We start from the raw sequence: 24,936 nt of genomic DNA, 5'->3' as shown, positions 1-24,936 counted from the left end.
TCTAGAGGAAAAAAAAAAAAGAAGAAGAAAACTATCTTGATACATCTTGGTACTACCAAAAATAATTATGTTGCCTGCTCATGATGACCTCACAATTGCAGAGAATGGCAAATAAATTAGTTAGAATCAATATTCAAGTCAGAAAATACATTCAGACCCCCAGGAAACAGTGCACCATTTACCTCTGTGGTCCTATATTCAGAGAAAGTATACCCTGCCAGTCACTTAGTTTTATGCCATTAGGATATTCAAAGATAGCAATAAATTATTTTTTCAGAAGTATTGACAGTCAATAGTATTCACTAAAATTATGCTTTTTCCTTATTCTTCTTCTTCAGAAAATTCACATAAAATATTCATGAGACAAACCATTGACTAATGAATAACTTGGTGGAAATGCAGAAACAAGCATGATTCTGAGAAATGACCAAACAATTTTTGGCCTGATACCATCCAAAGGAGTTAAGAGTTTTCTCTTTTAAATTTCCAGTTAAGGAACAGGAAAATTTGATTGTTTTAAATTAAAATTGTTACCTTGCTCATTTCTACATGTATTAAAATAAAACAACAAAAATTAAAAGCATTAGGCTCTCCAACAAAACTATTTTATGATGATTTTTTTCATCATAAAATTATTGACATTTTAAGTTTCAAATAATAAAATATTTCAGAAAATTGGTTTTATTATGTCCTTGTTTGCCTCCAGGATTATGTAACATTAAAGAGTAACTTCTAAGATAAGTTAAAAAAAGATTCAGGGTTGATAACACAACATATCAATATACCTGTAATACATTAACAAACATATTTATTCAGATATTTTTCAAGTATTTGGAATGCTTATACGTTTGGCTAGGAGTGCTACAGATAATAAAAATGAAACAATTATTAAAAAAATACTTTAGATTCACTATAAAATAGTTTTAAAAATGAGGTGAAGTGGAGCTGTATAATTTAGGAGTCATTGTTTTACAAAAAAATGAAATTTTAATTAAAATAAATTAAAAATTGATTTATAGACCTCCTGCTATGATGGGTAGCTAATATCAGACCAGCACTTCTACCAAGGATTAGAAAATCTCGAAAACAGGCAAAAAGCACATATTTCAAGGCAGCAGAGAACCTTCAAGGAAGTCAATGAGCTGAAGTCCTGGAAAAGTTAATTTAGATGAGTTCAACATTTTATGTGCATTTTCCTCTTAGGGTGTTTGTTAATTGTCAGCTCAGCTAAAAGACCAAGGACAGAATGGACCTTAACAGGCATAGAGCAAGTAGAGGTTTTCGGAAATCTCAGGATTGAGTATAGAAAACATTGGAGTTTGGAGGCTGCTATAGAAACCAAGGCTTGAGGAACCAAGAAGTGCGAGGAATGGGGAGGAGTATAAAAATGAGCCTGGTGTTCTGTTTTGGCTTTTCCCTTGAGGCAGCTGCTGATTCTTGATTGGTACAGAAAGAGAGAATTAAGGAGCTTAGAAAGTTGACTTAAAAGCTACACTGGGCAATCTACAGTCTCCCAGTTATATCATCATCAGTGTATAGGGAGATATATCCCCAAATGCTCAGTAAAGAGCCTTGGAGGGTTACATATTGTGATTAAGGGCAACCAAATATCTGAAAGCAAACACTGAAAGCTCCATTTCCAGTTGGTTTGAGACCAACTCCTCCTACCATAACCTTCAGCCAGTGGATAGAATGAGAATTCTGTGGGTTGGATGACATACTTCATGCTCCTAAAATTTTCCACAATATTCAATTTTTAATTAATTACTAATAGAAATAGTAAGGAATTTGTCTGTTATATAGAAACTTTCCTCTAAAGTGATTCAGATATTGGAATTTTCAGATTGGGCCTTAAAGATAAGTATAATTAAAATGGTCAAAAAAATGATGTCAAGATGGAATCTTTCATTAGACAAGATGAATTTACCAAAAGAAAGTATGAAGCAGACACTCTATAATTGAAGATAATAACTGAAATTAAGAGCTTAATAGACTAGTCTAAAGCAGATTAGGCACATCTAAGACGACAGTGTAAAGATACAAGAGCAAAAATGATAGAACAGCAATAAGAAATCCTACAAGGTGCTCAGAGAGATTGGACATGCTTCTCTTGGTAAGTTATAAGAAGACAATTGAATAGAAATGGATGAACTTAAAAAAATAAAAATTAAATTCAACCCAATTGACATACATCTAACAACCCACAATGACAAAGTTAATTTTTTTTAGAGAAAAAGGAACAAATATGTGCTTCTTATAAAGCAAGTATAAGTGAATTTCAAAGGACAGATAAAATTCAAAGCATATCACAGTAGAACTAAATTAGAAGTCAAAAGCTGAAAAAACACTAGAAAATCTCCCAAATGTTCAGAACTTAGAAACTTCTCAATGATTCAGAGTGCACAGAAGATAGCAAAATGGATATTATAACATCTTTTGAACTAGATAATAGCAAAAATCCAAAATATCAAACTGTGTAAGATGAAGTTGTACTCAGAGTGAAATTTGTATCCTTAAATTCAAATCTGAAAAGGAACATGAAAGTCAGATATTAGTAACCAAGGTATACATCTAAATAAACCAGAAAAATAGTAATTAAAGAATCTCAAGAAAGTATAAAAGAGGGAATAATGAAGATAAGAGCATAAATACAGTGAAATATCAAGAAAAATTTGAGGAAATGACCACTAAATGAAAATATTGACTCTTTTTAAGACTAATAAAATTCACAGGCTAATTTTATTAATTACATACAAATAAAACTTTCAGCCACACATGTCAAGAAAGATATATTAGTAGCAGCAATAATAATAGACACATCCTAAAAACATGAAAATGAGGATAAAAGAGTGTCACAAGTCACTTTATGTCAACTAATTTGACAATTTAGATGTAGTAGACAAATTCCAAGACACCACTTTCTAACAAAATGGATGGAAAAGATAATGACTTAATACCTACTGAACTAATTGAAGTTATGATTAAAATCTTTCTATAAAGGAAACTCAAGAGTTATATGACTTCTTTGGTAAGTTCTTAAAATTATTAAAGAATTTTCAGAGAATTGAAAAAGAACGCTTCCCAATTCATTGTATGAGGTCAACAGAAACTTGATACCAAAACTGAAAAGAAAAAAACATGAAAATAGACACAAAATACCTAGGTAAAATATTACCAAATAAAACTCAACAACCTTTAAGAAGCATAATTCATCACAACTATTTGGAATCTCTTATGAGAACACAATCATGCATTAGCATTCAAAAGGAAATAATATAATTCACGAAATATACAGAAAAAGTAATAATCTTGTGATTATTCAAACAGCTATTAAACACCCTTTGAAGATCATTAGAAATACTCTTAGCAAATTAAAGTAGAAGGTATATATATATATCTTAAACCTACTATTTGAAATTATTTATAATTCCACATTTAAAGGTGAATTATTAAAAGTTTTACTTATGAGATTGGGAAATAAAACTATTAATTACCTGCTCCATTCAACATTGTACTAAAATCCAAACCAGTGAAATAAGAAAAATAAATAAATGGCAGAAATGGTTGGGCACGATGGTTTATGCCTGTAGTCCCAGCTTTTTGGGAGGCTCAGGCTGGAGGATTTCAAGTTCTAGGTCAGCCTGGGCAATTTAGTGAGACCCTGTCTCAAAATAAATTTAAAAAAAATGGCTGGAGATGTATCTCAGTGGTAGAGCACCTGCGTAGCATGGCTATTTTATGCCTTCTAATATTCTTGGTAAATGTAATTTCTATTGGAATACCTTGCTAAGAAGGAAATTAATAAGCTTCATCTTTCCATATTGAGATGGCCATTTTTTTATTCCCCTACTGTGCTTGTTCATATTTTCAATTTATAGTGCCAGTCACACTTCATCATAATTGCTAATGTTTGCCCATACCAAAATAGCTTATTCAATTTGTAGCCAATACCACAATACTACCTGATGCATGGTTTGCACTAGGTGTTTATTATAGCAACTGAACAACAGTTATTTGAAATCTATGGGAAAGAATAGAAACCAGTGATTAAATACTAATAAAAAACACAAATGCAGCAAATTAAGTATTAGTTTCATATCAGCATAAAATGACTGAAAGCTAAACATGCGTCATTTTACTTTATTAGCTAGAGGCATATGTAGTACTACATACCTAAGCACAATGGTGGTGTAGTCCATACTCCCTCTACACAATAGGCCTCCCTAGGCCCTTGCAGGAAATGGTGATCAAAACATCTATATTCTATTGAAGAACCATTCTCATAGATGCCTCCTGCTGAACTAATAAGCACTCCATTTTTAATAAGTGGAGGAGATGAACATATTCCTTTAGATTCTGCAAAAATATACATAGATAGATAGATAGATAGATAATAAATTGCTACAAGTATCCAGAGTTTTAATAATTGCTACAGAAACTAAATGAGATATCTTATTGCCTTCAAGGAATTTTTAATGCAGTTCTGAAATATTTTTTAAGTATTGAAGATATCTGGCAACATTGTCATACTTCAAAATTGACTATTATAGTTAGAATTTCATGTTATAAACTTTGAATACATATTTACAACCAAGACAGTATTTTATTTTTCCCTTTCAATCTAGCTGAAATGAAGGCATACAAGATCTCTCTTAAAGTCTTGTCTTCCATATGTTTTATCTTCCTTTTTTTCTTTTTAAAAGTAATCGTCCCTATTACAGGGAGTGCACAAAATTTCTCACACTCTGCATCAAGTAGTTTTCTGAGCAAAACCCCTAGTAAAGGTATTTTAGTGTTGTTGAGTGCTGACATAAAAATCCACGGATAGTATGGTAATGTTTATTAAATCTTTTATTTTTTTCCCTTCATAAAAATGACCTATTGGAATGAAATTGTTAGTATAGGCTTTTTTTAAGTATATGCACTGATTGAAAACTAGAAGTTGGAACACTCTGAACTTAGACATTAGAAGATGTGGTGCCCAATTGCTTATGCTCATAACTTTAAGCTTTCAACCAAGGTAGTTGATATCCATTAGTTAGGTAAGAAATTGTGTAAAAGTACTATTATTTTTACCTTTTCTAACACATAAAGGATATTTCACTTCTCCCCGATTGCACTGCACAGACAACCCAGACAAGGTTGATGGAGGCATATCATATCCTTGTTTGCATACAAAATCTATTAAATCTCCATGCAAGATTTTTCCTTCATAGGCCCACTTCATTTCTATGTTATTTCTGTTCATGTTATCCGCATTCACGGTGCATGGCTCTGAAAAACAAGTGCTCTTTTAAATTCTTTACTCATCTATCCACTATGAAAGTCATGACAGGCATCCAAAGCAATAGTTTACATTTTATATTTATCATTATTAAAGCTCCTCACACAAAGATAACAAAATATACACTTTTATTACTATCAAATGACTTTATAGATTTACATACCATAAATCAAAACCACTCAATTTGAAACATTAAAAATATTGCTTAAGGTCATCAAACAGTTAGGTTAATCATTATTTCTTTTTTTATAAAATAATAATCTTAAAAAAGAAAATGTACTTAATGTGTAAATATTTATACAAAACCTGCCACTTGTTATATATCGATGAACAAAACAAAGAACCCTGACCTCGTGGAGCTTACCTGCTAAACAAAACTCCCACAATAATTAATAGACATACTAAATATATGAATTTCATAATTTGTAACTATCCTTAAACTACAGCATATGAAATTAGGTGGAAAACGGGTGAAGGGGGAAGGAGCTATCAAAAGTGCTGGGGGGAAGGAGGTTACATTCCAAGTCAGATGGCTGGGTGGGCCTAAGTAAGTATCTGCAGAAAAACTTGAAGGTTGACCAATGTCATTATCTGATGAAATAGTGTACCTGACAGAGGAACAACCCTGAGGTGAGAGCATGCCTAGCCTGAGGAAGAGGAAGGAATCCAGAATCGCTAGAGTGGAGGAGAGCAGGAAGATGAGTAGGGAGAGGTTATAGAGATTCCCATCTGAAATAATAATTCAGACAGAAAAGTCTGTTCCTCTTCACACTGTTGCGTGAATTTGTAGAGATAATATGCTCAATCCCAGTGAATAATCAAGACATGCAAGCTCTCCTCTTGCCCTGACAGTGACTGATCATCACTATTTGCCTCAGTTCATTAACATCATGCCTAAATGTCTTGAGGCAATTGATCCAGATATTGAATGACTGATTTCTTTAAGCCTTATTATTCCTTATGAGGTTGTTTCATTATTATCTTTTCCATTTCTATTTCAATCTAGTCTCTGTCCTCAAAGATGATTGTACTCCTATTCAATGCAATATCAATCGCAAAATGAGAAACTTAATATCCAGTATCTCAACATAAAATTATGAGAGTAATGGAAAAATTATAGGTGAAGATACATTTGAATTTGAATGGGATAGCGTCCTAAGACTTACTTGAAAGACAGGAACTATGAACAAAAGGCTTAAAACAGCTTAAGACTTAAGCATCTATATTTTAAAACACTAAAAATAAAAGTAAAATAAAATGGTTGCAGTATACATGATTCTCAAATACTCCATTTAATTTATGTAGATATACCTTATGAGTCTGAAAAATGGCTAGGCTATGAACAATTGCTAGTAGAAAAAAACAAATCTGTGGCCACTTAGAAAATGGAAAAAAAATGCCAAATTGGCTGATACTTAAGTAAATCAAATAATTTTGCTTATTAAATTAAAAACAAATTTGAAGATTAAAATACTCAAAGTTGACAAAGATTAAAAACTTCCTACTTTAATACACTAATGGTAGGGTTATAAATCAGAATAAACTTTCTTTTTTTCTTTTTTCGGCAATTAAGAAAAAATTAATTTCCAGATCTTTTTATCTAGAAATTCTACTTTGGAAACTCTGAAAAATAAGAGAAAACTAAAACAAGGTCAAAATATATTTAATTAACTTTTTAAATGAAAAATAATGTTTTTAAAAATGTATAAACATTCATTTACAAAAATGTACTGTTTGGAATGTAAATATATTTAATGCTAAACATCCAGCAATAAAGTTATCAATTAAATTAATTTTTATGTACCTGCACTGTGGGATACTATTTAGCCATTCAAATGTATATGTAGAAGTTAAGATCAACTATGTTTACAAAATTTTTAAGTGAAAAAACAACAAGATACGTAATGTCTGCACAATATGGCAGCATCTTTATGTTATGTATGTGTGTTTAAATGGGAATAGAAAAAAGCTTAGAAGATTTTTCATTATCTAAATCACTAATATTAGTTGTTTCAAACAAGTTACTGATATTTTCTGTTTTCTTCTATTTGGTTTAATTTTCTTATAAATGTTTTTGGCAAATAACAATGACTTGCTTTTACAGTTTAAAATTCTAATACTTATTTAAATGAATATTTTAACTTACAAGAAGTTTAGCATGCATTACACATTTGAAAAAGTAATGTTGTAATATGTTAATGCAACTACAGTGTTAGAGATTTTTACTTGTTTAGAGAGTTTCTAAAATGAAGGGGATAACATGTCAGAAAAAAAAGAAATTATACTATTTCTATGCTATACAATATTTAAAGAAAATAAAAAATAGCAAACATAATAGTAAAATAAATTTGGTGTTTTCTTTTTCTTACCCAAGCAAACAGGTGGGGATGACCATCTTCCTTGTTCACAATGAGATATTTTTGATCCCCTCAATAAGTAATATTCATTGCATCTATACTCCACTGAGGATCCTGTTGTGTAGCTTGGCAATAACACACCAACCACAGCCCCATTTGTTATATTAGGTGGAGGCCTACAATTCTCATTATTTTCTAAGAGAAAAAGTTATTTCAATTAATATAAATTCATCCACAATATAATAATATAATATTGTTACCCAAACTATGGTATCTCAATAGTCCTGTATACTTAGGACAACTGATTTCTAAATTCATCAGAAATGAAAGAAATGTTGTTCAGCTGAGGTATTTTTAAAATTTATTAAGTAAAAACAAACAGCAAGAAAAGTATGCATACTTTTCTCTTAATTGTGAAGGAATTGTGGTAAAGATATTCCTGAGATGTATAGAGAGGTAAATGATATTCTTCAACCTAAAGATTATAGTTAATTCTAAAACCACCTTTTGGCATCAATGCACCTCTATCTTCTTGCTTCTTGTTGTGTTCACCTCAGTTCTCAATTAACCCAGGGATGAAATATCTATTTTTCTCTCTTTAGAATCTTTCTCTTACTCTGCAAATTTATTTAGCATCATTTACAGCTGTTGTAAATATACTAGGTAAACACATTTGGAGTTTTCCTCAATATCTGGTCAAGAATGAGAAGGATGACAAGAAGGGTAGCAACTAGGAATGATTCTGTAGCCTGGGAGTACTCTTCAGCAACACCAAAGATTAGCAACCTGTCTCAGAAAGGTATAAGGTTCAGAATGGCCAGATGCAAAAGTAATATCAGTAGGACTTACCTAAAGACAGAAACAGAATGCTAGACCCTAACTTCATAGGACATGTGGGGAAAGGAACTAGATCACGCTCACGGTCATTCTCCAACATGCCTTTACTTCTCCAGTGAAGCACATCCTCAGCTGTTTGTAGGTATTTAAGCTCATAGGTCATGGTGCTCACAGAAGTCAGATAACCATGCCCAGCACTAATGTATTTAAACCTTTTTTTTTTTTTTTGGTTAGTTTCTGAGTTATTTACATTGGCTTGAATTCTAAAGATGACTCCTTACACACACACACACACACACACAAAATAAAAAAAAGTAGCAAAGGAGGTATAGTAGCAATGTACTTCTAACCCTTGTAAGCAGTGGTTTTGAGCTATGAGTATGTAGAATAAACAGAATGGAAAATCTTGCACTATAGTCCTAGCTACTGTTAAACGTGGCAGACATACCAACACACTCAGGGGGAATTGTCCATTTTCCACGATTACAAGCTATCTCATTTGATCCACGGATATGGTAGCCTCTGTCACATCTGTATGTCACTTTATCCCCACTGTAATAAATCTTAGAATGTAGGTTTGCTGCGCCATTCTCCACGAAGGGTGGTTCCTCACAGACCCTCTTCTCCTTTTCTTCTGAAATGTACCATTTGAAGAGAAGGGATCATTTAGCTACACATGCATAGTTCATTTTAGGGTGAGTTTACTCAATGTTACTAACCAATGCATTTTGGAGGTTCTGTCCACTTTCCATTTTCACAGCGTATTTCTTCTGACCCCTGAATCAGAAAATTAAGTTCACATTGTATATGAACTATTTCTCCGTGACGATAAGCTGTTGAATACTTTTCAGTTTTGGAGTTTAGGGGCAGAGGTGGAGGAGGACATCGATGTCTTCTTCCTTATGGAAAGACATCAGCATATTTAGTCATATAATTAACAGAAACAATGAAGATTCAATAAGAGCATTTATGGTATCAAGCACCATAGAAACTATGACAGACAGGTTCTAGGAGCACCCCTAGGACCTCACCTCTTGACATTTACTTCCTTACATAATATTCCGATCCACCAGTGAGACCTGTGACTTGCTCTGGACAATCAAATACAGCAAACATGATGGATTAGTATATGATTATGAATACGTGATTATGCAACATAAATTTATGACACTATTCTTCATGGAAGATTCTCCCTGCTGGTTTTGAAGACACAGCTGCCTTGTTGTGAGCTTCCAAATGGACAAGGCTACAAGGCAAGGGGCAGAAGGCTGCCTCCAGCTAATAGCCAGCAAGAGACTGAAACTCTCAAGTTCAGCAGCCTGCAAAGCTCTGAATGCTTCCAACATGCTCAATAAATTTGGAAGATCATTGCCTAGGCAAGCCTTGGGAGAGCCTCCAGGCCCAGCCAACACTGTGGCTTTGTTAGACACTGATGCAGAGGAGTGAGTTTACCCAAACCCAGACTCTGAGCTACAGAACCTGGGACTAATGCATGGATTCAATCTGAAGCGGCTGAATTCATGGTTTACATTGTTATGTACCAGTAAAGTAATAAAACACCAAGCCTTTTAAATTCATTATCTCCTTAGGTCCTAAATAATTTTCTTAAGTAGGGACTATTATTTCTCTCATATTATAGATAAAGACACTGAAGCTTATGAAGTAGGTGACACATTTGTTCTTGAGCCCGTGTCTATCTGTATTAAATCTGTTCCTAACTATGAAATACTTTATTAATGGTTTACTATTGGTACAGTAACAAATTGCCATAATTTAGTGGTTTAAAACAGCAGAAATTTATTCTCTAACACTTCTGGAGGCCAGAAATCCAAAGTCAATTTCACTAAGCTAAAATTGAGGTTTCAGGAGGACTGTGTTCCTCTGATAGGTTTTCAAGGCAGATCCAATACTTTGGCTTTTCTGCCCTCTGGAGGCTGCCTATATTCCTGGGTTCAGGTTCACTCCAGCCTGTTTATGCATTTCAAATCGCCTACTTCCTCTCCTGCAGTCAAATCTTCTTTCAGTTTCTTAAAAAGGACACTTGTGATCACATCTAGGGTACAAATGAATAATCCCAGATAACCTCAAGATCCTTAATCACATCTGCAAAGTTCCTTTTGCCATATAAGGTAACATTACTGGTTTCAGGGATTAGGATGTGGGTATCTTTGGGGGGAGTGGGGAAGCATTATTAAGCCCACTATACTACATCTCCTGAGTATTTATTATCAAATAGCAGGCATGTTGGCGTACCAGTTCGGAGAGGGGAAGGGTGAGGAATAGACACTAAATATTTGTGCCACTTATGTTTGAAATAACATGCTGCAGACAGTTTGCTAACAATCTTCCTCTCCACTGTTGTCCCAATGCTATTTTGTCCTACTGGAAAATGACAAAACTGCCAAAGTTTTCACTGAGTGCAATTAGGAAGCTCTGATAGTTCCAGGCAATCCCATTGCATAGCCCTGGTCAGAAACCTAGTTTATTCTCCCAGCTCCTGTTTCAAATTTTACTGCTCTCTTCCAAATTCTACCTTCATGTCTTTCACCTGCCTGTGGATGATGAATTATTTCCTATACTACAGAGAAAACGGTTGCTACCAAACCCTGTGCCTCCTCCCAGTCCTCAAGCTCTTATTTATCTCTTAAGACCCAGTCCAAATATTATCCGTCACTTCTGTGAAATATTACCCATTGCCTCAACAAATACCATCTCCCACCATACCTATATAATAATCTAATGATTATTTAAATATTTTGTACCTGATTTTATAGCAACATTTGCAACATCAGAGCAATTATTTTTTCATATTTCCTTTGCCGGATTAAGACCTTCTTCAAATGACATTGTAGTTATGGTTAAGTAATTATTAAGTTGGTGTCTTCTGACAGATAAGCATACCACCTGCCTGAACAAATTCAGTGATAGAAATGTAACCTTAGACATTACACTTTTGGAGTAGCTCTAACTAGATGACCTCATTTTCCATTTACACTTTGAGGTAATAATTTTCCAAGTTTTCTGCTCTCTATCTCACTACTTTGGAGATTGAATTTTCACATCAGTAAATACGTAACCAATGGAGAAAATGCCATCACAAAGATGCTCCCTTGGGGCAACTACCTGTAATAATTTCCAATTTTTTTAAGTTATTAATTATAAGAAGAGATTTAGCATTGATAATGCAGATTTTTTAGTATTATATTTAAAAGATACTCCCACTCTACAAACTAATTTAAAGCTTTAAGTTTCTTTAAATGGAATAAAGATTGCTGAAAAGGACATTGGTTTAAATGACATTATTTATTTTAAAAATAGAACTAGAGACTAGAAATAGATACCACCACAGATATTTTTTCAGAGCTCATAGAGATTAAAACTTATTAAAATATGAGGTTAAGATATGCTACTTCCCCACGCATAAAACTTAGAAATTTACCTTCACATACAGGAGATTCTGGGTACCAACCAAAGTTATAGCACTGAATTAGGTCAGGTCCACTTAGATAATAATTTTCATGACAGAAAAACTGAACCACATCTCCTTCTTCATAGGTTTGCTTTATAGGATGAAAATAGCCATTCTCAATTAATCTTAAAGAAGAGCACTGCAATTCTAAAATTGAAAGAATGAATAAAAACACAGTGTTTATTTTTCCTACCAGAACAAAATTTATATACTATTTACAACCCATATCTGAATAGAAACTAATAAGTTTCTCTTATGCTGTTTTAGCTAGCAAAAGTTTTTGAATTTATTTCATATATATATAAAATATATCATTAGGGTTATTTAAATTCCATAAGCAAAAATGAATTTTCCCACTTGAAAACTTTAAATGATCAAATTCTATTATGAAAGTAATTAAAACTAAAAACAAAAAAATATAAAAATGGGTCATAATTATCATAACAACTTATAATACTTCAGTGTGAGAGGTACTTTTTCAGAGTGAAAGTAAGTTGTGTTGAATGTGAGAACCTACTGGTGCACTTTGGTGTGAGAGACCATCCATACGTGTGGCATTCCACCTCCTCTGCGTGCTTTCCTCCAGCTGTGTAGTAGCCAGCAACACATTCGTATTGCACTTTATCCTTCACTTTGAATGTTTTCTGTGTTGTGGAATAATTTCCATTATGTAATTCAGGGGCCAAACACATTTCTAGAAAATTTAAAGTTATTTATTTTATGAACATCACCAATAACTTAAAAGAGATTATATATATATATATATATATATATATATATATATATATATATATTTATCATTTTTATAAGCTATATTTTTAAGCTATATTGTTAGACCTTCATAACAAAGCAATTCAGAAGAGTTAATAAATTTGTCCAAGGTTCACATAAGTTTAAATATTTTTAATACTTGCAGTATGTCCACTATTATGTAAAGCTTATCTCATTGAAGCAATACCAACTCCATTGTACAGATAAGAAACTAATGTTCAAACCACTTCCCAGTAGCAGAGCTGAATTCATATATATATATATATATATATATATATATATATATATATATATATATATGCCTGCCCATAGAAGGGAACACTAGTTTTGCAAGCTCTTATCCTCAGTCTTAAGATTCTTAGATACCTACCATGCTCCTTCCTACAGGTTGGCTGAGAAGACCATCCATCAGAAAGACACTGCACCACTTCTTCATCCTTCCCTCCAGTGGTTTTATATCCAGAAGCACAACCATAACGCATATTCTCTTGAATTTTATACAAGAATTTTACACCAGAGACATAACCATTTGTTAGGTCAGGCTTAGTGCATTTTCCTGTGGGGGGCGGGGAATTTCTTTGTTTAACTTAGTGATGAAATGAAGCTTGCCTTTTATTAAATTGCAAAATGAAAACAAACATTTCATATCACTCTTAATTGGAATTTGAAGGAGGAGAGAGAAATAATTTTTCTCTCCACAATTCCTTGATTTAATTTTGGAAATATAATCTTACAGGTCATGAATAAAATTTCTTTGAAAATGGATTCAGTTTGACACTAACTGTCTCTGTATTTACTAAATTTAGTCCTTATACTCATTCCTAACCTTACCTACTTTTAGACTGTAAGTTCACACATGCTAAGCAGTCATTCTACCATTGAGCAACATCCCCAGCTGGATGGATCCTTAAATAATTCTGCAAACATCTTAGATTAGTATGAAAACTATTCTTTCATTCTATTGAATATATAGTTTAAATAAATCTTTATTTATTTTAAATATTTATTTAATTAATCAATATTTATTTAAAATATTTTGGGATCACCTAGCAGCACAGGATTCAGTATTTAATCCATTTAAACTGTGACTAAATCATACAAGAAAGTTATTTTTGGTAAATATTTGCAACAAGAACGTATAACATAATAAATTTCTTTAGCATTCTGTGGAAATCTATCATTTTTATAAACTATATTGTTAGACTTTCATAACAAAGCAATTCAGAAGAGTTAATAAATTTGTCCAAGGTTCATGTAAGTTTAAATATTTTTAATACTTGCAGTATGTCCAACATTATGTAAAGCTTATCTCATTGAAGCAATACCAATTCCATTGTACAGATAAGAAACTAATGTTCAAACCACTTCCCCGTAGCAGAGCTGAATTCACATACCCTCAGTTTGACTGCAGAGATTTGTATCTAAACCATTAAATTACCATGCTAATTTCTTCTGGCTCATATTTCAATATTCTCTTTTCCAAGATAAAAGAGTCAATAAATCTAGGGCTTATAATTTATTTCTATGCTTTAGTTATAAATATGATTTATTTACTAGAGTTAATGTATGCTCTGTGTTAATACCAAAAGTGCAATGCCTAAAGTATGAGCTGTCCTGAAGCCACAGAATGGATAATTATCCCAAATGGATGTGTATATCAACCACAGTTACTACCATACCCAACCTCCTCTTCTAAATGAAACAGACCCACGCAAAGCCTTTTACTCTGGAAAACAGAGCTTAGAGATTTCTTAGCTTAGGAGAGTTCACCTGAACCAGTGGAAGCCCACCAATAAATTGACTATGACATTTTTCAATTAAATAACGAGATGAACCTATCATAATACCGGCTCACAAATTTGGACTCAGAATTTTTAATCGGTATTAGAAGTTGGCACTCAAAGGAATTAGGAGTTTGCAAATGATAGGCCCTGGAATAACAACCTTGTCCTTGCTGAGAATGTTTCGTAAGTATGTTTCCTGGCCTATTATGCAAAATGTTCCATATAACAGTTTCATTTATTACCCTTGTTCCCTTCACAGTATATGATTTAAAAAATATATAGAAAATAACATTTTAAAATGAAAACATTATTTATACTATTTCAGATACAGCATTTTTTAAAAAGAAAGTTTGCTAGTAATTTTGTTCTTATCTACCAAAAGGTTTTTTTCATAGAAATAAAATAGCTTTTTCAATAAACTAGTTTCTTGGAGCATCATAGCCATCCCTCATTGTGGTAACACAACGTGCTCACTTACTGAAGCACCTTGGTTCTGGAGACCAGCCCTCTGCTGTACATCTGCTTTGCTCTTCTTGTTTCCCACTTTCAGTTGTGTAGCCAGCCAAACAGAAAAATGGCAACTTTTTGTCTATGCTCATTGGGAAGTAAAAACTCTTAAAAGTATAGTAATATTGGGCAAGCCTTCCATTTTCTACCGTGGGAAAATCACAGCGTTTCTCTGAAATGAAGAAAAACTCAAGCTGAGACCATGGAATTCGCAATCAAACAATAACACATTTTTAAATCCAGCACTTATTTTTATTACCTAAAATTTTAAGGTGATTTTTTTGGACAATCCAAGCATTCATTTTCTTTTCCCACCATAATTAATATACTAGTAGTTCTGAACAACTCTAATAGATGCATAATGAAAATCATATGTAATTGTAAAATTCCTAAAATTCTCACATTACTAAAAGTAAAAAAGAAGCATTGAAGTTCATTTTAATAATATGCTTTATTGGGTCCAATACCTTAAAATGTGTTGCATTCTTCTTACCCCCTTTAAAATCCTGTCTGTATTTACACTGACAGCACCTTTTAACTTGGACTATCCACATTTAAAGTACTCAACAGTCATAGGATTGTCCCTCAAAATTAGCAGGAGATTGGTTCCAGGGCTGTCCAGCAGATATCCAAACCCATGGATGCTCAAATCCCTTTGTGTTGGTTTTGGAGTAAACAACAGTAAAACATGATGTCCCTAAAATGCCCATTTATATTCCCAAGAATCTAACCCTCTCAAGGGAACAATGAGTGGCCCCAGCCAGATGGTCCAGATAAGTGTTACTTGAAGGACACTGACTTTCTCTCAGGCATGCTGAGAATTAGGAAAAATTAGTGTTATCTTAGAAAGCTGCTTTCTTGCATGCATGTCAAGTTCCTTGGAATGCTGGTCACATCATTCGAGGAAGCAAGCTAATGATGTCACTGCTTCTGTAGCCTGACTCATTGATTCTCCTCTCCCTGCAGTAACTACCATGGAGTAGAGAGCTGTGGAGAGGATCAGTGCTCATCCAGCCAGCTGCCACTGGACAAAGCACGGTGAGGAATAGTCACTGCTTTCTGGCAAGGCACCATAAAGGACAGAAGAGCTATGCTTCCAGCCCCTCACCACTGGACCTTCCACATAAGCAGTTTTCAATAAACCTTATGTCTTGCACTCTGTCTCCAAGTCTTTCAGCAACATGTCCCACTGCCTAGTACAATGGGACTGTGGAGTGTTATGTAAAAGGTGCACCCTTATGTAAAATGCAGTAGTATTTGCATGATGCCTACAGCCCTCCTAGGCAGGCTTTAAACTCTCTTTAGATATTAAAATACCTAAAGCCATGCCTAGTGCATGGATTCAGCAGAACACTGGGCAACATGGCAAATTCAAGTTTCACTTTTTGGAACTTTCTGGAAATTTTCTAATATTTTTTATCCTCAATTGCTTAAATCTGCAAATGAGGAACCCGGGAATACAGAGGACTGATTGCATGTGGCTAATATCCTCCGTATTGGACAGCATCGTTCTAAAACAGATGAACTTCTCCTTAAGATAGGCAACCCCCTACCCCAAACTGTGAAGTAAATGATTTTTGGTCATCTCTCAAGACAAAGACAGATTAAAATAAAGATTCGAATAAGAACTTAACAAATGGAATATTTAAATAGTCAGAGATCAAGTATTCAGCCTTTTTCATCATCAGGGAAATGTAAATTGAAACCATCATGAGATATTGCAAATCTACTAAAATTGTTGAAATGAGAAAGATTATCTTAATGGTTGTTAAAGATATGGAGAAACAGCACCTCTCATAGCACTATAAGTGAGAGTATAAATTGGTACATGAGAAAATACATTGCTAATACTCATAGAAGCAGAGCATGTATCATATTATCCAATAGAAGAGCACACATCTGTGAACACAAGGACGTGTCAAAGAGTTCCATAGCAGCACTGTTCATGTGGTGCCAAATCAGAAATAACCTAAATTGCCTTTAATGGCAGAAAAGGTAAACACGTCTCAGATGAGGCATACCTGTAATGTTCTATGTACAGCAACACAAATAAATGAATGATGAATCTCACAAACATAATATTACATGAAAGAAGACAGTCAACATACATTATATAACTCTTTAAGAAGATAAACTAAAAATCCCTGGTAAAAGAAATCAGAAAAATTACCTTTAGAAATTAACACCTTTGAGAGGTCATTTAGGAAGTTTTTTAGGTGTTATTGATGCTCTATATCTTGATTTGGTTAGTGAAAAGCTGCCTAAAATTCACACAACTCTATCTTATGATATTTGCCACTTTCTGTGTCTATTATATTCCAAATAAAATGTTTACTTGAAAAATCTCTGGTTATGTTGGAGATCTTTTTTAAAAAAGAAAATGCTTAAAGGAGAGAAACATTTGGTCAATTCCTGGGAGTGGCGCTGAGTGAAAACCAGACTCGTGGGTCAAAGAAGGCCTGGAGCCAGTGGGTTATTCTGGTTTCAATGCCTTGGTTATTCCCTACCCTAAAACTGCCCTAAAATAATAAAGACATAAAATAATGATACTGCCAGCCCATGGCGAAGGGGAATGGGCATGGAAGGATGAGTAATATAAAATTGCCAGCATCTTGAGAGAGCAGAGCAGCAGATAAATACATGTGCAGAATAGTCTCCACTCCCTGAGAATTCCTCCCACCATTTTGCATTCTCAGGCACCCCAGGAATTTCAAAAATATTAGTGAATACACAAGAATGCTCCCTGAGGGTCACTGCTGCTGGACTGAGCGGGATGGGGGCATGTGTCTTCACCACTTTGTGGCTTCAAAAACTGTCCTGAGGCATGTATCTCTATCACCAGGAGAGGCACATGACATGCCTTGGAGAATGTGAATTCATGAGAAAAAAGAAATAAGAAGAAATAGGAGGAGCTCAACTCCAATAAAATCATGTCAACAAACTGGATAATAAATATCAGATGAAGTGAACTGAACAATTAAGTGGAGAATTTCAAGTTTGCATAATGAATAACTTAAATAGAAAATGGAAAATACTGGTATTATAGACCATACATAAGAAGCTATAAAGAAGCAACAATGAAGTTAGCCAATCCCCCAAAACCAAATGCTGAATGTTTTCTTTGATATAGGATGCTGATTCATAATGGGGTTGGTGGGGGGGGGGGCAGCATGGGTGGATTAGACAAACTATAGATAGAGCAAAGGGGAGGGAGGGGAAGGGAAGGGGCATGGGGGTAGGAAAGACCTTCATGCAAAAATTATCCTATTATAGGATATAATTAGGGTATAGGACATCATTACCCTAAGTACATGTATGAAGACATGAATGGTGTGATTCTACTTTGTGTACAACCAGAGATATGAAAAATTGTGATCTTTATGTGTAATATGAATTGTAACGAATTCTGCTGTCATACATAACAAATTAGAATAAAAAAGTACAAATTTCAAAAAATGAATTTTTTTTTAAAAAAGAAGCAACAATGAGATACACTGAGTATGAAAATATAAACAACCTGTTAAGTATGGAAAATAGCAGAAAATGGTTTAAGCCAAAGAATTAATTTGTACAACAAAATATAAGATTTTATCATTTCTAACTCATAACATCAAGGCCCCATATTGCACAGTTCAGGAGGTACCAATCACACTGTATGGTTCAAAGGTACAGAAAAAAAAAAAGAAAAAAGAAACTAAAGGGTAAAATGTAATGGGTTTGATTATTTAAAAATTTGAGAATTTCTTTGAAAGTCATTTTCCACAAAACAGATACATACTACTTTAGAAGAAGGAAATTGCAATGTCTAAAACTGATAAGAAGTTACAACTTGTAGTTTATAAAGACTTCTTACAAATCAGCTCCAAAGAGCCATAAAGCAAAGAGAAATGCTAATCAGAAACAATTTAGGAAATCCCAGAAATCCGAACATCTAAAACAGTATACGAAGAGATGTACAAACTTACCAAAAATCAGAGACTATCAAATGAACATAAATAAGATGGCACTTTATGAACAACAGTATGGCAAGGAGCACAAAAGTAGAGAACAGGAAGTGCTGCTGCGGGTGATGGGAAGCAACAGCTCATGCCCATCACCTTTTGAAGATTACATACATTGAAACAGCCATTTCACAAAGTAATTATTAACCAGAAACCCTTTAAAGTATATTTAGATAATGTTAGATCATGGTCTCCTATGCTCCCAAAGGGTCTTTGTTTTGTGTTTTTAACTTAAACTACTTTGATAACAGTTTGCTAGTTTATCCCAAAGGGGGGAAAAAAAAACCATCTTTCTAAATACTATAACAAGCTAAATTTACATAAAGCATGTGATAAAATTGATACATCAAAATGAAAGATTATACCAAAACTTAAGTTGTATGAATATTAGAATTTCCATTTATAGTTTTTAAGAGAATAAAGCAAATTAAGGATTAATTTTACCTTCTGCAGAGAGTTCTCCTAAGATCATTAATATAATAACAAAAGCCAAATCTTTCAACTTCATCTTCAGTGGTACGTTTCATAAAGATTCTAACAATTCGAAAACACTAGGGAACTCATCATTAGGTAAAAAATGCTTCTCTTGAAGAAAAAGTTAATAATTTACTACATCTAAGTCCGTTAGGAACAAGCCTTTTATTTTACCTAAAATATTTTCAAATAATGTTAAAATAACACAACTATATAAATTGACATTACTTTTCCTACCAGAGTCTAATAAGAACATGTTAACCAATAAGGGCAACAATAGTAGCAGCACAAATAATTAACACAGGCTGTTTAAAAAAAGAAAAAAATTCAACTTTGATTCTCAATTGCAAGTTCATAGAGTAAAGTACACGTAGCCATTGTTGTTTACTAATATTGATCAAGTGAAGAGATGAACTTAGGAACATGAGATCATAGATACTGGATGTTAAAATAGGTTGTTGTCTATATAGCGTTCTTTAAAGACATAAATGATCTTAGTTGTCTCAATGATAAAAAAAAGTTTATTAAAAATAGTGACAGCTAACATTTAGAGAATTTAAACTCTGTGGCAAGTAGCAAATAAACACTGTGTTTTATGATCACTCATTTGTGAAAAAGATTTTGAATGTCCACCATATGCAAGTCCCATTGTAGTCCTGAGGCAGACAGCAGTGAAAAAGAAGACTAAAAATATTACTCCCATGAAGTTTACATTTTAGTAAGGTTTAATTTAAAGGAAACATTAATACTAATAAGAACAATAATGAGGGAGGTATTAATGTTCCAATTTTAGAATATTTTATTAAAATATAACATTAAGGGATGCAGTTGTGACTCAGTGGTAGAGCGCTTGCCTAGCATGCGTGAGGCACTGGGTTTGATCCCGGCACCACATAAAAATTTAAAAAATAAAATAATGGTATTGTGTCCACCTACAACTAAAAAAAAAATTTAATAAAAACATAAAACATAACATTAATAGAGAAGTACCTATATCAGTGAATTTTTATATCGGTGAATTTTTACATCACAAATTCATAACCCAGAACAAGAAACAAAATATCTGCATCCCAGAAGCCCCTTCCAAGTCACTACCTACACCCTCCTACCCTCCCCAGTGTAAAAACTATCTTTACTTCCAACAGTGTAGATTAATTTTGCCAGGTTTTAGACTACATGAATAACATCATTTAGTAACCATTCTTTTATACCTGTTTCCTTTTGTTTCACGTTTTGCTTAAGAAATTCATCCTTATTTGGGGGTATAGTAGATAGTTTTTTTTTTTCTATACAATACTCCATTCTATGCCACAAACTTTCTATCTTTTCTACTGTTTGTTGAAATTTGGGTGATTTGTAGTTTAAGAAACTAATGTGGCATATGCTCATTTTCGAAGAAAAAAAAAGGTATTTTTTTAATTTGAAAACTTGCAAACAGAATGCTTACCTGAATTCTATCATTAATTTTATATATATTACAAAGTCATTATATATAAAGTGCTACACCCAAGTCTGGCAATTCAATTTTTGATGTTTTTATAAACCTCCATATTTTTCCCCTATAGAACTGTACCAATTGACTTTCCCATGGAGAGTGCACAAGGTTTGTTTTCTCCAAATGCTCACCATCAATTGTTATTCTTTGTTTTATTGATAATAACCATTCTAACAGTAAGAGGTGGTATTTCATTGTTTTTAACTTGCATTTTCCTAATGATTCGTGATGTTGAGCACCTTTTCATTCACCTGTTGGACATTTGTTTGTCTTTCTTGAAGAAATGTCTATTCAAGGATTTTGCCCATTTAAAGATCAGGGTATTTAATTTATTATTAAATTATAGGAGTTACTTATATATTTTGGATAAAAATGCCTTATCAAGTATGTGCTCTGCAACTGTCTTCTCCCACTCTCTGAGTTATCTGAGTGCTGATGCTTCCACTGCTGGGCCCAAGCTTCTTAGTTTGTTGTATTCCCACTGGTTTACTTTTTACTTTTTCCTTGAGATTTGGGATGAATTCCAGGAAATCATTGCTCAGACTAATGTTCAGAGATTTTTTCCTGTTCCCTTTTAAGAATTTCCTTGTTTCATATTTCACATTTCTCTAACTCATTTTGGTTGAATTTTGTAGTTGACGCAAAAATAAGAATCTAATCCTTTTACCTCTGGATAGCCAATTTCTCTAAGACCCATTGTGGGAGATTGCCATTTCCTCACTGCGTATTCTTAGTACCTTTCTGAAGGTCTGTTGTTATATGCATGTGGGTTTATCTGGAGGTTCTGTATTCAGTCCTATCTGACTGTATGTCTGTTTTTTACAACAAAACCACACTGCCATAATTCTGTAGCTTTGTAAACATGATACATCAGCTTTGCTCTTTGTTATGGTTTAGATATTAGGTGACTCCAAAAATCTCATGAGTGAGACAATGCAAGAAAGTTTACAGGAGATATTATTGGGTTTTGAGAGTCTTAATCCCTTGATGGGGTTAACCGAGGAGTAACTGCAGGCAGGTAGGTTGTAGCTGGAGGAGGCAGTCCCTGAGGCTGTTTGAAATCTTTCATAGTTCCAAATGAATTTTAGGATTATTAACATTGTTCTTTTAACAATGACCAGAGAAGGAAATTAAGAAATAAATTCCATTTAAAATTGCATAAAATACTTAGTAATAAAATTATCCAAAGAAATTAAAGACATAAATTCTGAAAACTATGAAACACATACAAAAGAAAATTTAAGAAGTAAATGGACAAATATCTCATTTTTATGAATTGAAACAATTCATATTGTTATACTGTCCACATTCCCCAAAATGATATATATAGATTCAATGTAGTACTTATCAATAATTCCAATGGCATTTTTTTTACAAAAATGAATAAATCCCCAGAAGTGAAATGTGGATTAGAAACAGATAAATATTGCTATTTTTAATGAAAGCATGCCTATTAATTATTTTTTATTTCACTATGAATTGCCTATACAGGTTCTTTGCATATTTTCTGTTGAGCTATCTGTCTTATAGATATCTATGAGCCCATAATATGGAAAGTGGAATTGCTTTGTGATTTTGAATTTTATATTCTTATTATGGTTTGGATATGAGGTCCTCCAAAGGCTCCTGTATTTACACAGGAATGTAAAGAATTGAAATGATTATAGATTATGAAAGCTGTAACATAACCAGTCCATACTGGTTTGAATGGACTGAATGAGTGGTAACTCTAGGCAGGTGGGGCAGGGCTGAAAGAGGTGGGTCACTGGTGGTATGCCATGGAAGGGTCTTCCTGGACTCTTCTCTGCTTCCTGGCTGCAAGGAATGAAGCAGAACTTCACCATGCCCTTCAGCCACAATGTTCTGCCTCACCTTATACCCAGAGCAATGGAACTGCTTGTCTATGGACTGAGTCCTCTGAAACCAAGAGCTCCATATTAACTTTTCCTCCTCTAAGTTGCTCTTGTTAGATGTTTTGGTCACAGAGATTAAAAGCTAATTAACACAGAAATTGATACTGAGAAGTGGGGTCATTGCTGTGACTAACCTGACCATGTGGTTCAGAAGCCTTTGGAAGTGATTTGTGGGAGAGGTTTGAAAAAGTTGAGAGATGCAGGCTGGAGAGGGCTTAGAATGTTGTAAGCAGTGATTAATGGGCAATTTTGGTGGGAGCTGGGAAGATGCAGAGAATAATGCAAACAGTAAAGCCTGTGCTCCCAAAGTTTCAGAGGGGAATGGGGACTCAATTGGAAATTGGACAGCATGTTTGTGTTATATTCTGAGAAATAATTTGGCTACATTTTACTCATGTCCTGAGACTTTGTGTGAGGCTGAATTTAAAAGTGAAAGACCAATTAATCTGGTGGAGGAAATTTCAAGGCAGGACATCATTCAGTCCATGGCATGGATATTTCTGGCAGTTTTGAGCCAGGTTTATTCTAAAAATTAAGAGCAAAACTAGATCAAAAACGTTGTAAAAAATTTGCAATTTGGCCAGAAAAATGCTTTCAAAACTGGGGTCAAGAAAGATGTGGTTGTGCCGGGAGCATGGTGGCACATGCCTGTAATCCCAGTGGCTAGGGAGACTGAGGCAGGAGGATGGATTCAAAGCCAGCCTCAGCAAAAGCGAGGTGCTAAGCAACTCAGTGAGTTCCTGTCTCTAAACAAAATACAAAAAAAAAAAAAGGGCTGAGGATGAGGATCACTGGTTGAGTGCCACTAAGTTTAAGCCCCTGTACCCACCTACCCCCTCCAAAAAAAGAAAGAAAGAAAAGTGTGGTTGTGGGCTGGAGTTGCAGTACAGTGGTATAACTTAGAACCATATAAAAATAAATAAATAAAATAAAGGTGTTGTGTCCATCTACAACTAAAAAAAAATTATAAAAAAAGAAAGTTGTGGTTGTTTTATTAAAGACATTATAGCTACTAAAGAGATGCTAAGTATTTGCACAAGACCTGATGCCTTGAAGGCATGGCAGGAATTGACAAGACCACATTACATCACAGGCTCAAGGGTGTAAAAAGAAAAATTCTTTTGAGAAGAGTTCCTGGGCACCCTACACACACAGTTGTTTCACTGTGCTCAGCTGCCCAATCACTCAGAACTACTGCAGCTGTAGTCCCAGGAGGCCCAGGTACTGGTCAAGATGGCAGTAGACCATGGCATTCAAGTGGTGCTATTTCTGCAGGAATGCATGATGATGGATTCAGTGAGTCATGGAGGTTTCCACTGATGTTTCAAGGAAGGCCTGGAGGCCAGGCAGAATCTACTAAACATAAAATTTTTGTGGATAGTTATCAGAGAAGTAACTTTTTTTCCCCATCAGAATTGCCAATTTATTCCAATTATTTGTCAAATAATTCACTGTTTTTGCACTGTTCTGAATTTCCATCATGGTAATTTACTAAATTCATGTACATATTTTAGGTCTATTTTTAGATTTTTCTAACTATTTCATCATTTATTTTAGTTAGGTTTTTTTAGTATCATATTTTCACTACTCTCACTATGATAGATAATGTGAATCAGTTTTCACACTTCAAGTCATCTTTTCAAAAATTTTCCGACTAGTTTTGTTTGCTTATTTATTATTAATGTAATACTGGAGTAAAGACTGGAGTCGCTCAGCTAATTCATAATCTCAATATCCAGATTGTGAGTTTGGAAAAGCACTACTTGTTTTACACTTAAAACTCTTGATCTCAAAAAATAAAACTTTAAAATAGTAGCAATCTTGAGGTATATTGTAGACATACTACTGAGATAATTTAGTATTCTAAAGTTTGATCTTTAAACACACACACACACACAAATTAGAAGTGGTTTTAGAAATAAAATCCTAAGTTTCATAAAAACAAGACAAAATACAAAAAAAAAAAACTTCCAATCTACAACTGTAAAACCAATTAAAATGTTTCAAAAATGAAGGCCAAAAAAGTAAATAATAACAATAATAA

General features: G+C 33.7%; 1 protein-coding gene across 3 annotated transcripts; it reads right to left on the bottom strand.

The window, feature by feature from the left end:
* Nucleotides 1–4,150: 4,150 nt before the first annotated feature.
* Nucleotides 4,151–19,691, bottom strand: F13b (coagulation factor XIII B chain). Of its 3 annotated transcripts, XM_046464927.2 has the most exons (10): nt 19,455–19,688; nt 14,981–15,181; nt 13,089–13,274; nt 12,465–12,641; nt 11,918–12,094; nt 9,198–9,377; nt 8,927–9,112; nt 7,654–7,836; nt 5,077–5,274; nt 4,151–4,356 (listed from the first exon to the last, which is right to left on the bottom strand). In XM_046464927.2, exons 1-10 carry the CDS (start codon nt 19,516–19,518, stop codon nt 4,166–4,168), a joined length of 1,743 nt encoding a protein of 580 aa, XP_046320883.1. In that variant the 5' UTR covers nt 19,519–19,688; the 3' UTR covers nt 4,151–4,165. The 3 variants fall into 3 exon arrangements, with proteins under 3 accessions (XP_046320883.1, XP_046320897.1, XP_046320906.1); XM_046464941.2 differs by lacking the exon at nt 12,465–12,641 and having other exon boundaries at nt 19,455–19,691; XM_046464950.2 differs by lacking the exon at nt 13,089–13,274 and having other exon boundaries at nt 19,455–19,691.
* Between the last annotated feature and the right edge of the window lie 5,245 nt (nt 19,692–24,936).

Source organism: Marmota monax, unplaced genomic scaffold, assembly GCF_021218885.2.
Source record: "Marmota monax isolate L192 unplaced genomic scaffold, Marmota_monax_Labrador192_F-V1.1 WCK01_AAM20220418_F8-fsc00099, whole genome shotgun sequence".
Classification (NCBI taxonomy): Eukaryota; Metazoa; Chordata; class Mammalia; order Rodentia; family Sciuridae; genus Marmota; species Marmota monax.
The sequence above is the reverse complement of the archived record's forward strand: the minus strand, read 5'-3'. Positions and strand labels throughout refer to the sequence as shown.